We start from the raw sequence: 14,312 nt of genomic DNA, 5'->3' as shown, positions 1-14,312 counted from the left end.
ATATATATATATATATATATATATATATATATATATATATATATATATATATATATATATATATATATATATATATAACACACACACACCCACCTTCAAGTAAGCTCAATAGATGATTTGTGACCTTTGGTTAAATCTACACTTGTTCAACCTGAATCAAGGCAAATTGATATACAATGGTACCTCTACTTATGAAATTAATTCGTTGTGGAATAGTCTTAATTCAAAAACAGTTGAGATACGCTTTCCATGTAAATTCCCTAATCGGTTCCGAGACCCACCAAAATTCTGACATAAATGTTTTCTGAAGCTTAAAAATGCATCAAAATACATATTACTCCATGATTCAAATATTTCACAATAAATGGGAGTTGTTCACAATGTAAGAAACAGAAGAGAATAAATCTGAGAGATAATAAATCTCTCTCTTTCTCTTAGTTACCAGAGATGTTCATGGGTAGAGGTACCACTCTATTTCTCCGCCTTCAAAAATCCCCAAAATAGCATTTTAAACTCTGCAATGTCAAAAAGCATGACTGTGGACTGGAGACATTTTGTTAGACTGTGACAATAGTGTATGCGTTGGTCATCTCATCCTAAATCAATCCAGCGGCCAAAATCATTGACACTTTCCGAGGTAATAAATCAAAAGTAAACATTTTGAAAATATTTCTATTCTTGCGACCAACGAAGTCCCATATTTTTCTTTACAGCATGTCTTAATTTCGACTTCAAATATACGATCCAATAATTCATCCGGTGTTTCCATTCATCACTATCCAAATGCCATTATTGTTGTCAAGGTGGCTATGTAACCACCCACATGAGGTATTAGTAACTTTTAACATCATCCATCATCCATCATCCTCTCTGTGTCTTTGTGTTGTCATGTTGTTTATTTAGTTTTTTTGTTCTTTTGACTTCAAGACGGCGCCGTGAGAGTGGCTGCCTTTCCAGCAGCTCATGTATTTTGTTATTTTACTTTCATTCCTTGCATCACTTTCCTGCTGTGAAATGTAAATTTCTCCACTGCAAGACTAATAAAGGCAAATCCAAAAATCCATTATCTGCCCGCATTTTTCAAGCAATTAGTTTGGCGTCAAGGGTAGACCTCCCCCCCAAAAAATGCACATTGTACACACTGCTTTTTTTTGTTTTTGTTTTTGTGGTTGCTAAAACTAGTGAATTAGTAATATATATATATATATATATGAATTCCATTTTTGATCTCATAACAGTTGCGGCGATTCTCTTGAAGAGGAAAGTAAAGTGTCTTCAGAGTTACCCAAACCAATCCATTGATTTGGAGATGCTATGCGGGCCTCCACTCTACCGTGCGATGCATAACTCTCGACCTGAACGTGATCCTGTTGGGTTGCGCTGGAGTGTGTGGAAAATGACAACAAATAATCAACCGCTTAGTCATCCACCTGCTCTGAAGGAAAACAAACAAACAAACAAACATACATCAAATACTGCTGATCGTCACAGGATGGGGTGTAGAACTGTGGTGCTTATCTAGTAGAGTTAGTCGGTTTGCTTTCCATCCCCTTGACACCACACTCTCGACACGTCCGTTCTCTCCTTCCTTCTTCACTACATGAGGTCGGACTCCACCACACATTGCTCTGTGTACTCCTTCACCAGCTCCACACTCAGGTTGTGGCGGCAAAAGTTGGCCATGGGCTTCCACAGCGGCGGGTCCAGGAACATCTGGCACATGATGTGACCCTTCAGAGTGGCCGTGTGGCGCTGCAGGTGGCTCAAGAATTGCTGGCGAACCAGATCCAGGTCTTTGCCGAACATGTCGATGTTCAGGTAGTACCTGGTGGGGAAACAGTGAAGGGGTCAGTGGACGTTTATAACACCGCTACCTTCGAAAGCTGCATACCAGTCTTCTCCAATGGGGACCCTAAATGGGAAGGTACAGAGGCTTCCCACGCTTGGTTTTGATGCGTCGTCCACCATCCAGTCAATATCCTTCTTCATCAGGATGGCCATGTTGCCGGGCACTGGCTTGAAGGGCTGCCAGTCTTGAATGATGGTGGCGTTCGGGAGGACCCCGCGCATCAGGTCGCTCATCAAAAAGAGCCGATGGACGGCGCTGTGGTCTAGACGTACTGGAGCAGCTTTTGGCAACGAGGTTTCTCCACCCCCGAAGTCTGACAGTCGGCGCTTGAGGTCCTCAGCTCTGAAGCGAACCAGTAGGATAGCCTGTAGGGAGAAAAGCCACGCGAGCATCCAAATTGGATGGGACAATGTCGCTCAGCAGTCGCCGTACCTGCTTGGTTATGATGCGATACTTCTGGAAATCCTTGGGACCCAACTGATCGTCACGGGTCAGGCGGCTAACTTTCACCTCGGGATACTTTGACTTGACCAGCTCAGAGCAAAAACGCAGCAGGACTCCCGCTACGCCTTTTCCCCTTTCCTGTGGGGCCACGCGGAGGCCCTCCACCAGCATGGTCTCGCCTTCGTCGATCACGCATACCGATTCCAGGGCGATCTGTCGGAAAGATGAGAAAAGTGCTCTCAATGAGAGAAGCTTGTCATCAACGTTTTGGATGATTCAGTGCTATGAGGTCAGAACCTGGAAAACTGTCATCCTCCTTCAAATTCAATGAAACAAACATTAACATATTAGAGATGGGTCACATGAAAAGATCTCTGACTCACTCTCAGCATTTTAGAATAAAATAAATTCTGACAGGGAAGGTATTTTGAGCACAGCTGTCTAGTTAAGGGAAGGTCACCCCAAAGTATATAACTCACCACTTTTCCTTGTTTGCGTGCCAGGATGACCGTGCGGTTGGTTTCCTGCAGCCAGCTGCTGTATCTAGTGGGCAGGTAGTCCAGGCCTCCGTAGATATCCTGACTCATGGCCATGATGTCGTCAAAGTCCTCTTCCGTGGCCACGGTGAACTGAAGGCCAGCCTGGGACAATGACTCGGGCAGGTGGGGCACGCTGAGGCTGCTGTCGATCTTCATCATGAAACAGCTGACGGGACAGCAAGCGAAGGAAAAGGCTTGGTGTTGGATTGAATGTTTCAGAGCAATGGCGGCAACAATAACAACAACTTACAATAACAACCGCAGAGGCTCGCAACAATGGCAAAATAAGGAACAAAACAGACCAAAATAATCGCTAAAAGACGTGTTTTTAATGAGGGTTTAATGAGTTTTTAATGATACATTACTAAGAAATATGACAGGCAGGTCTGAGTATACAGTCTCTGGAGTTTTACATACAATTGTTGGTAGCTTGTTATGTATTCTGAATATGACAACAGCCAGTGCCATCAAGAAAGCTTGGCATTCCACTTTTCGTCATGGCAACCAACAAATTTGATCAGTGGGCCAAATTCTACACACAGATTTGTAAATCAACAGTCACAGCCGATAAAGGCCAGAGAAGGCTTTAGAGTGGGCCATTGTCCAAAGACAATGGTAATATATCACTCCGGTCCTCTCTTCGCGGGGGGAGGGGGGGGGGATGAATCGGAGGATGTGCAGTGAAGGCCTGAGAACACAGTGAGCATAAGAAAGATGTTCAAGGAAAGCATGTTGACGACGATGACCACATCGTGGACCGCCACAGCCGGCATGGTGTCCGTTATACACGCTAGTCAAACGGTCCCATTGACAAAACATGCTGGAGGTGCTCCATATCCTTTTTACCCCCTCCCATACAAACCAGAAGTAATTTTAAAAAATGACACATTACATTTAGAAGTCTCCAGCATTACAAAAAAAAAAATACAGTCAAACATCGTTTTTCGAACGTCTCTGTTCTCGTCCAATTCGGTTTTTGAGCAAAAATTGTGAGTTTTTTTATGCCTTGGTTTACAACCGAAATTTGGTTCTTGACCAAATTGAGAGCACCTGAATGCCCTACTCGACACTGTAAAGCAGACATGGGCAATCTACGGCCCGCCTGCCACATACGGCCCGTTAGGTTTTTTAATCCGGCCCGCCGAACTTGTCTCCGCTTCCTTATACGTGACTTCCTTGTGTCGTGTCTCATTGCGGCCGACGCATTCGTATTATTGAATGTTTTTTTTTTTACTAAGAAGCAGACGTGTTTGCCTGAAATCTACACAAATTGGGCGTTATCCTCATGTAGCGTTCCATTGTGAGCAGCCTTTTTGTATTGTTCAATAAAGAGAGACCACGAGATTATACATTGATTAGAATGGGAAATGCTGTTTCAGTTTTCGAACAATTTCTGGAACGGATTATGGCTGAAAATCGAGGTTTGACTGTATTGAAAATAAAACGTATCATTGGGCCTTGACACCCACAATGCAATTCATCTTTCATCACTAGTGACTCCATTTTCAATTTTTTTTGGTGCGTTTTAGTTTTGCCTCGCCAAAAATCTGGAGCAAAAGTGACAAGGAACACACCGTGTTCAGGTGGTAGGAATATCCTTTTTCCTGAAGGCGCTCACAACAGGGTCACCAAAAAGGATCCCGCGCCCATCAAAAGGCTCCATGCTGTTGCTAACATGCTCTCATGCAGCCCTAAAGTTGGAACAATTCATTGACACACACAGGCACCGCAACATGGTTAGTTGAAGAAAGATGGGCAGTCATCGTCAGCCATTTCATACACGGGACTCCAAATAAACAATGTTGCTCTCTATTAAATCACACATTATTCAGAGGCACTTTTGCTCCCCCAAATCAAAGAATGAGCATTCCAGTGCAGACGTACAGTGCCTTGCAAAAGTATTCGGCCCCCTTGAATCTTGCAACCTTTTGCCACATTTCAGGCTTCAAACATAAAGATATGAAATGTATTCATTTTTGTCAAGAATCAACAACAAGTGGGACACAATCGTGAAGTGGAAAAACGTTTATTGGATAATTTAAACTTTTTTAACAAAAGAAAAACTGAAAAATGGGGTGTGCAATATTATTCGGCCCCTTTCAGTGCAGCAAACTCACTCCAGAAGTTCATTGAGGATCTCCAAATGATCCAATGTTGTCCTAATTAACTGATGACAATAAGTAGAATCCACCTGTGTGTAACCAAGTCTCTGTATAAATGCCCCTTCTCTGTGATAGTCTCAGGGTTCGGTTTGACATGCAGAGAGCATCATGAAAACCAAGGAACACACCAGGCAGGTCCGAGATACTGTTGTGGAGAAGTTTAAAGCCAGATTTGGATACAAGCTTGAAACATCACAAGGACCACTGTGCAAGCCATCATATTGAAGTAGAAGGTGCATCAGACCACAGCAAATCTATCAAGACTCTACCGTCCCTGCAAACATTCTTCTCAAACAAGGAGATAACTGATCAGAGATGCAGCGAAGAGGCCCATGATCACTCTGGATGAACTGCAGAGATCTACAGCTGAGGTGGGAGCGTCTGTCCATATGACAACAATAAGTTGTACACTGCACAAATATGGCCTTTATAGAAGAGTGGCAAGAAGAAAGCCATTTCTCAAAGATATCCATAAAAGGTCTCGTTTAAAGCCATAAGCCACCTGGGAGAAACACCAAACGTGGAAGATGGTTCTCTGGTCAGATGAAACCAAAATCGAACTTTTTAGCCACAATTCAAAACGATATGTTTGGCGTAAAATCAACACAGCTCATCACCCTAAACACATCATCCCCACAGTCAAACATGGTGATGGCAGCATCCTTGTTTGGGCCTGCTTAGCAGGGACGGGGAAGATGGTTAAAATTGACGGGAAGGTGAATGGAGCCAAATACAGGAGCATTCTGGAAGAAAACCTGCTGGTATCTGTACAAGACCTGAGACTGGGATGGAGATTTATCTTCCAACAGGACAATGATCCAAAACATAAAGCCAAATCTCCAATGGAATGGTTCAAAAATAAACATATTCAGGTGTAAGAATGGCTAAGTCAAAGTCAAGACCTGAATCCAATTGAGAATCTGTGGAAAGAGCTGAAGACTACTGTTCACAAACACTCTCCATCCAACCTCACTGAGCTCAAGCTGTTTTGCAATGAAGAATGGCAAGAATGTCAGTCTCTCGATGTGCAAAACTGCTAGAAACATACCCCAAGCGACTTGCAGCTGTATTTGGAGCAAAAGGTGTCGCTACAAAGTATTAACGCAAGGGGGCCGAATAATATTGCACGCCCCACTTTTCAGTTTTTTATTTGTTATAAAAGTTTAAATTATCCAATAAATGTTGTTTCACTTCACGATTATATCCCACTTGTTGTTGATTCTTGACAAAAAAATAAAATTTCATATATTTATGTTTGAAGCCTGAAATGTGGCGCAAGGTTCAAGGGGGCCGAATACTTTTGCAAGGCACTGTATACTTGCTAAAGCACCATTTCCTGTCCATCTGCAGAACACCACTGCTGCCTCTGACGTCACCCCAGTCCCAAGTCTGGCATCTTGTCCCCCCCCTGCAAGGTAAAATCCAGCGTTATTCTCCGGATACGACACACTAGTACATGGCATGTGTTATGAAAGTGGAAGGTCTCACCTGCGCCGGTGTTGAGCGTTTACCAGCTTCATGGCTTTCCTGATGCAAAATGCATATGCACACACTGGAGCTTGGATGATATGGATTCAGCTTTACGACATATAAGTGGGAAAATGCAGTTGCACACAGAAACAATCCGGATATCGTATTTTCTGTACTATAAGGTGCACCTAAAAAGCGTAATAATAATAAATAATACATTTAATTTATAAGTGCCTTTCAAAACTCTCGAGGTCATTTTACAGCCACAGTATAAGTTTTTCTGTGGGTGAGCAGCAGCAGCCGCACGCGCCAGCGTTCACCCAACCCGGGAGCAACTCAAATAGACAAAAAGATAGGTAATACATAGCTAGCCAGCTAAATAGATGGCTAAATAGATAGCTAGCTAGATAGCTAATAGATAGCTGGATAGCCAGCTAGATAGCTAGCCAGCCAGACAGACAACTAATAGATAGCTAATGGATAGCAAAATGTCATTTACCAGCAGAAAAAAACATATTATGTGAATGTAAAGTGTTGAGTTTTGAAAGGCACTTATAAATGAAATTTATTTTCATTATTATTATTCAATTTTCCCAAAAGCCAACGGTGTGCAAGTCCCCACTGAGTTGTTTCCCTATTCCCGTTCCACCTACTGGTGATTATGAGCGAGAACTAATTATCCTCAAAGCGTTCTGCCCGAAACTAATTGGCATGTACATTTGTCAACACCCACTCCAACAGACAAGTACTTTGTGAGCTCTGCACCGCCATTGTCAAACGAAGATAAGACCAAAAGCATGTTTAATGACTGACATAAACAAAGGAAGAAGGAGACAAGCAAGTCTTCTAAGGATATTTAGCCCCTTGTGGATGTGAGTGCACAAGGTTCATGTCCGTCTTTGTGACCAACTCTCGCGACTTGCCAATTCATACTTTTTATGGACTTTGTGTCATGCGTCATGTGACATCCTGACGGAGCTACATATGAATCAATATTCTGATTTCTTGGACTGACTGTTTTAAAAGTTCAGTAAAGCGCTTTGTTACAGCTACAACAGTTGACAAGGCTCTATAGCAGTGGTCGGGAACCTTTGGCTCGCGAGCCATATATGGCTCTTTTGATGATTGCATCTGTCTCGCCGATAAAATTAAATACAGATTCTCGCTTTTTTGCTGTTAATTTCCAGTTCGGGAAGCAGTTGGAGGACAGCGCATTTTTGATTGGATGATACTGACCTATGGCTGTTGATGTCGAAACAGGTAAACACCTCCTTTTAAATATGCCTGACGAGTAAAAAAAAACAAAGTATTCGCCTTTGTGGAGAGAAAAGGTTCTGCGGTGATTCTAATTTGCAATGAAACAATACCATGAATGAAACAGTTGAATATCAGTGGCACTTTGAGAAGCCCCATGCTAACGTTAGCATCAATATACTTCTGTGAGAGACAGCAGAAAGCAAGCGTGCAAGCTAATGAGCAGTGTGCAGGCTAGCGAGCAGTAACTTTGCCTATGAACGCGGCAAGTTCACTTTCATTCCGATCATTTGGCTGGATTTTTTTTACCAATCATGAGGAACAGAAAACCATTCACGTGTGAGTATGATCACAAAAAATATATTGTCACATTTTGTTTTGTGTGTTTGTGTCTATGCGTGTATGTGTGCGTGTGTGTGTGTGTGAATGTGTGCGTGTGTGGCTCTCGCTGAAATTTTTTTTCAATATTTCACTTTTACGGCTCACTTCGTCAAAAAAGTTCCCGACCCCTGCTCTATCGGATTAAAGCTGTATTGTATTGTATTCACTTTAGCGTAGCTCCATCTAGTGGATTTCTAATGCAACCACAGCCACTATTGTAGCTATTATTCCAATGGTGCTCAATACGTCAATTGCGATGGTACGATTGGTAGATTGCATGACAAGGTGATGTGACATTGTCATGAACTGACGCTATACATATAAAGTTACTTCTTTTGAAAAAAACTAGACATCAGCCTATGAGACATCCTTTCACTTGATTGATACACCGAACAACCAATCAGATGACATCACATTATTAGATACACTGCATGCTCAAACAACGGCCCTGAGCATTGCAAAGTTAACAAGCTAGTCGTCATTCTAAGTTTTTGAAAGGAAAAAATGAGTGGTGGAGTTGGACCAAGTGAGAAGAAAAAAAGGATCTCTTTCATACAGAATGTGTGTTTGTCTCGTCTGCCAGTCATCAGAGTGAACTCTGGCATGATAATAATATAAACAAATAAATACTGTACATAAATAAATAAAACAATTAAATAAATAGATGGATACATAAATAAATTGATAAATAAATATATAAATTGATGAATAAATAAATTGATAAATAAAGGGATAAATAAATGAATGAATGAATCGATAATAATACAAATAAACTATTACATAAATGGATAAATAAATGGATGGATAAATAAATAAATGTATTCATTGATAAATTAATAATTGGATGAATAAATTGACTAATTAATAAATCAATAAATACAAAATAATTAACAATAAATAAATAAATGTACATACATACACACAGACACACACATATATACTACATACATACATGATGATGCATTCTCTACACTCGTGTCCAACCTTTGTGGTCTCTTTTTTTGTCACCGTCCCCTCTTAACAAAGCATTGTCGCTAGCTATCTAGAAGGCCTTTCGTTATCTGATTCCTTGATGAGCAAATAGTTTGACTTGAGGCCAAAAACTACGTCTTGATTAAATAGAATAAAGGTCTCAGCACCAATACACAGCCCTGGCATTTAATCACAAGCGGGGGTGACAGGCCCTTCTTTACTTTCAAATGATTTTATTCAACTAATACTAAAAACGATCCCAATTTAATTTGGGATAACCTCCATCAAACAGATTCAATGCATCATGTTGACAATAGAATTGTCCTTATCGTTCAAAGAAAAGGAACTATTTATTTTTCTATGAGGTTAACAGTAACCCTTTGAGGGAGTACAGTACAGCGGACAGCTTATGTTAAATAAAGGTGACAGGGTGTATGAAAGGGTTACATTAATTGAACATACAGTCCACACATGCTTAATGCGATTAAAAAAATGTGGTATTTTTAAATTAATGAAATTTCTTTGTGACACCTAAACTTTTAAACGGAGATCCTTATGTAAATGTAATGACTTTGCATGACAATGTCAAAGCCAAAACATGGCGATCAAAGTTAAGCAAACACCGAAATGCAAAGGGTCGGGAAATGAGCTTCTGCCCGTCCACTGTCCGATTTTCATTTGTCTTTTCGTTTGAACTTTTTGTGGGGCCTTTATCACCGCAATTGTGATGACAGCTCGAGGAAACGTGTGATGTTGTGCTTGCTTATTTTCCCACGTCCTTCCTCGATTAATACACTCTTTCAATCCCAAATACCAAACTGTCAAAAGGCATCAGCTCACTTTGACCTTCTCTCTCTCTCTGTCGCTCTCCTTCTTCATTTTAGAGAGAGGGCTGGTTAGCCTCTTCGTTGCAGTCCCGTGCTTTGAGGAACGGCGTCCTTTTCGCATTACTTCAAGGTGTCACAGACGCCGTATATTCTTTTTAGTGTGGAGCTGAGGCCATCGGTGACGGAGTCGAGGTTTGTCTCAGTTTGTCCTTTCACTTAATTCTCATTGTGGGAAGAAAAAGAGGCTTTGCGTTTGAATGCGACTGAATTTAGATTTTGTATCTAAACTGGTCCCGGCCTCCTCCAGTTCGATCGTGGCCTCAGTTAAACATTGGGAACATAACTCAACGTGAATTGGTGACGTCAAATTTGAAGCCCTGAACAGATGGCTGAGGTGAAATTGCCAAGTCTCGAGCTGTCAATCACAGGGTTGTGGGTGGGGTTTGAGGATGAGGCATTCAGCAAAAAAAAAAAAATCCTAACTCAGCTAATGAAAACTTTGAAAATTCAGCGCCCCTGAGTCCTTTTCACGTTATAACGGGAAATATGGTTGCCTTGTCTATCGTGATGCTGATATCATGATCAAACAAACAAAAAGACTTAAGAAGTCATATTCGCAAAGACACAGGAAATCTGACATTTTGACCGTCATTTTGGCCTTTTTCCTTTCACAGAAAAATAATCTTTTTTACAGCTGCTACCAAATTTCAACTGTGCGTAGTCCTGAAGTCCTTTTTTTAGCTTCTTATCCTTGCATGTTTTTCTACTCCTTTCTTTCTTTTCCTCTCCCTTTCATAACTTTGCTGCTGTGAAATGTAAATTTTTCCACTGCGAGACGAATAAAGGTACATGCAATCCAATCCATAAACAGCGACCTTTGGAAATATATTTGTATTTGAAATAATATATTGTTTCAAAAATCATCAATCAGCCGCCAAAGGCTGTTTGACTTTGCAACATGCAATTTGCTAGGCATGTCTAAAATGAGTCAGTGTGAAAATAATACAAATTAAAAAAATCACAAGATCGATGCCCAGAAACACAAACGAGCCGTTTTGGTTTGAATTTGCTATTTTAGGCCACTTGCATGCATTTGTGCAGAAATCCTCGAAAAAAAACAAACAAAAAGAGATTTTCTTTTGTTCAAAGTATCAACATTACCTTAACATAAAAACAATGCAAAATAAAATCTATGTCTTTATTACGATGTGGTGCTGTCACGATGGTCTGTCATCTTGAATTATCTCATTTTAGTGCCTTGCGATTGCTGGAAGATGACGGATATGGAATATATCAGCCTTTATTCGCTATATCTAATTAAGGGTCCCAGTTGGGGACCTCCAAACATGTTGATGTGGCAGTGCAGTCATTTTGTAATTTATAGTAGCCTAATATGAACCGGCTTACAGGGCCTCCAGTGCCCGGTTGGCCTGCTTTGTTGCAAATGTGTTTGCCGTATGTCCAGCTATTGTTTGTTTGTTTTTTTCCTCCCAATGATCGCCGACGTGACGTGCTGCTATCCGATTTGCCGCTCTGACAAGAAAAAAACGGTACTTCCTCATGTTGCATGCGGTGCTGTGGAAGTAGTGGCTCGGCTGTGTGTAATCAAGATGCTCATTCATCATTTAAGTGTGTAAATAACACAACGGGAGACTTCTGGGGTTGGGTTAGAATTGTGCAGCTGGACTCAATGTCCATGTGCAAAATTGACGGTAGCCAGTGAATGTATTATTATTATAATGATTTATTATTATGCTGCTATGTTATTGTGTTATTATGAGGCTTTCTGCTATCTTTGTGACTGCTTTATCCTGTATATGATAGCTGTCCGTCTTAAACTCTTTGTTACAGCTTCAGCGGTTGTTAAAGCGCTATATGAATCAATACGTATGGTATTGTATTATTACGTATTTTTAAATACCATTGTCTTCCCTACACGTTAATATGGGCTTTTTCCTTCAACAGCATTTTAACTGCACGAGCCTCATGCCACCCCCCCCCCCCCCTCGCCCATCTGGGAATATGAACCAAATTCGAACCCATGCAAATAACCAGGCCGTGAATCCAGAATATTGGGAAGCTGGATCCAAAGTGAGTTTTTTTTCCAGGAGCAATTCAAGCGTTGATTCAACCAACACATGAACGCATCAGCAGCATCACCGTGACTCCTCCACTCATAAATCTCTGTCGAATTTGTCGTCAGAGCACAGAAATATGTCAGATTCGCGTGGGGGTTTGGGTGGGGGTGGGGGTGGGGAAGGATTCCAGAGCATCGACTCGACATATGCCGATTGAGCTGCGTTTAAATCCGGCAGACCGCTTCTCAAATTGAACGCGAGCCGCTTCCCTGCCCTTCGGTCGGCTGTCGGCTACCGTGCGCCCCCGACCACCATCCGGCCGGTGGGCCTCCTCGGACGCCCCGCGATCGACGACGGACGACGTTTTCCTTCTCTGATGAACCTTAGCGGGGCCGTCCGGCTCTTACCGAATGATGAGACTCGTTGCCGTGCCAAGCCGAACCGAGCCGGTGCCGTCCTGTGGCGGGCGTCCTTGGATGCTGGAGGTCGCGGATGGTGGAAGCTGCTTCCGCTGATGAAGAGACGACGAGCGAACGGAGTCCGCGGCTGATCGAGGCACTCTAGCCCCGCCCCTACCAGTTTGTCCGCGACGAGCAAACTGGACTTACTGGAGCGGGCCAGAACCCCCTCCTGCGTGCACCCTCCTCTTTCACTGTTATTGCATGTGCGCGGAATACCAAGGAGCGAGCCAGCAAACTCCTTATCCAACTCACCGACTCACAATCCCATTAAAAGGAGCCTTTTTTCACCATATTGAGCATGGGTTTCCCCATTCCAAAATGCCCCACGGCGCACTGACCAACAAAAATGGCTCAAAAACTGACATATTGCGAATAGATACGCACTTGTTCAGACCGTCACGATGCAGCTGACATAGATAGACGAACAAGGAGCCCTTCCAATTAAAAACAATTTTCAAACAAATTAAGTGGAAAAAGAACTACATTTCCCTGCATTCACGTTGGCTAGCTAGACAAAATCCAACATTTGCATTTTACCTTGATAACAACAGTACGTACGTGGCTATTTTTATACAAACAAATTAAATTGTGACAGATACAAATTGTTACAGAATCACCCTCTCAAGTAATTAGTAGCCTTTATGACAAAAGGTGCAAGGAAATGTGTTTTTATTTTAATGAACGAATCTGTATGTCTCGGTTTTTCAAGCAATTCGTTCACAGGCATTCACACTGGCCCGGAAAAGGAAAGTTGCCGAAGTAAAAGATATTTTTTACACTTTTACTTTGAAAGGTGACCTTTTATTTTATTTGTATGTCCTCATGTGGAAAAGCTAAATTACTGTACAAACAACATCCAGGACTTGCCGACAGTGTTGCCAACTTATCATTTTTTTGCGACACTCAATAACATTTACGACACTCCAGCTATGTAGTGTTTGTATGTATGTGTATGTATATATATATATATATATATATATATATATATATATATATATATATATATATATATATACATATAGATAGAGAGAGAGAGAGAGAGAGAGAGAGAGAGAGAGAGAGAGAGAGAGAGAGGGGTGAGGTGCAGTAATAGCTCATGAGTTCATGCACAACATTGTTTAAAAATTTTAAAACTGTAAACATAGCATGATTATAATTTATGTTAATTATGATTAATATGTATTTACTTATAATTTTGATTTAGCTCTCAGCAAGGGTTCCAGTTTATCATGTGTCCTCTTTTGGAGAATCAATTCCCATCTCTGCCTGAATGGAACAGTCCCCACTCGTTAATTGTGGTGTGTCACGTTGCATGGAAAAGAATAAAAAAAAGTCTGACAACTATTTATCGATACCAATGCAACACTGGAAAATGAGCCTTCCTGTGTCGTTTCGGGCTCCAAATCTCAAGGACGCATATTCCAATACAATGCCGGGGGGGGGGGGGGTCAATAATTCCCTATCAATGTGTGTGCTGCTGTGGACAAATCAATTGGAAAAGTCGTTTGTTTCATTAGCACTCTTCCCATTGCGGTCAACTGAATGACAAGTCACACTTATTCCCTTTACTCCACCATTACATAGGGATACAGAAGTCCTTTTATCAAAACGCCTCACATGTGATGACCATCTATGACTAAAATGTTTCCATAATACCTAAATTAATTAAGCAGGGAATGTTTTTGTCTGTTAAGATTGCCATATTCAAATTCTGCAGTAGTGCAGTATGTGTGTAGTACGCATCTTTGAAATTGTGTGGCTTTGAAAGACAGGGTCACACTCTTTTCTCCTTGCTCACATTTATATTTACAGAGGTCTACGGTCACTGTACGTGTGGGAAAGAAATCCCCGGTAAACTGATGCGATGTACTTAAA

General features: G+C 41.5%; 2 protein-coding genes across 7 annotated transcripts in view; one reads left to right on the top strand and one right to left on the bottom strand.

Annotated features, from left to right (window-relative positions):
* Positions 1 to 11,761, top strand: part of LOC148901885 (P2Y purinoceptor 3) — a 29,863-nt gene extending 18,102 nt beyond the window's left edge. For 2 of the 4 annotated variants that reach the window (XM_088989977.1, XM_088989974.1), the window contains 3 exons: positions 6,345 to 6,409; positions 7,652 to 7,724; positions 9,956 to 11,761. The gene's annotated coding sequence lies outside the window, so the exon portion shown is untranslated. The remainder of the gene's footprint in view (positions 1 to 6,344; positions 6,410 to 7,651; positions 7,725 to 9,955) is intronic. The other 2 variants (XM_088989976.1, XM_088989975.1) reach the window with 2 other exon arrangements.
* nat16 (N-acetyltransferase 16) lies at positions 65 to 12,938 on the bottom strand. 3 transcript variants are annotated; one of them, XM_088989983.1, is made up of 6 exons: positions 6,313 to 8,673; positions 4,407 to 4,523; positions 2,773 to 2,998; positions 2,282 to 2,506; positions 1,892 to 2,214; positions 65 to 1,825 (listed from the first exon to the last, which is right to left on the bottom strand). In XM_088989983.1, the coding sequence occupies exons 3-6, from the start codon at positions 2,989 to 2,991 to the stop codon at positions 1,597 to 1,599; spliced, it is 996 nt and encodes a 331-aa protein (XP_088846109.1). In that variant the 5' UTR covers positions 2,992 to 2,998; positions 4,407 to 4,523; positions 6,313 to 8,673; the 3' UTR covers positions 65 to 1,596. The 3 variants fall into 3 exon arrangements, with proteins under 3 accessions (XP_088846109.1, XP_088846110.1, XP_088846107.1); XM_088989984.1 differs by having other exon boundaries at positions 6,325 to 8,673; XM_088989981.1 differs by lacking the exons at positions 4,407 to 4,523; positions 6,313 to 8,673 and adding an exon at positions 12,384 to 12,938.
* Positions 12,939 to 14,312: the final 1,374 nt, after the last annotated feature.

The sequence above is a fragment of the Hippocampus bargibanti genome, linkage group LG02 (assembly GCF_051943395.1).
Source record: "Hippocampus bargibanti isolate YZ-2025 linkage group LG02, ASM5194339v1, whole genome shotgun sequence".
Classification (NCBI taxonomy): Eukaryota; Metazoa; Chordata; class Actinopteri; order Syngnathiformes; family Syngnathidae; genus Hippocampus; species Hippocampus bargibanti.
This window is presented reverse-complemented; position numbering and strand designations above follow the sequence as displayed.

Bases quoted from the DNA above. Each gene is read 5' to 3' on its own strand.
- nat16 (XM_088989981.1), bottom strand. From the start codon at position 2,991: ATGATGAAGATCGACAGCAGCCTCAGCGTGCCCCACCTGCCCGAGTCA. The intron at 2,215-2,281 runs GTACGGCGACTG...TTCTCCCTACAG, and splicing joins ATCGCATCATAACCAAGCAG to GCTATCCTACTGGTTCGCTT. The intron at 1,826-1,891 runs GTATGCAGCTTT...TTTCCCCACCAG, and splicing joins GTCCCCATTGGAGAAGACTG to GTACTACCTGAACATCGACA.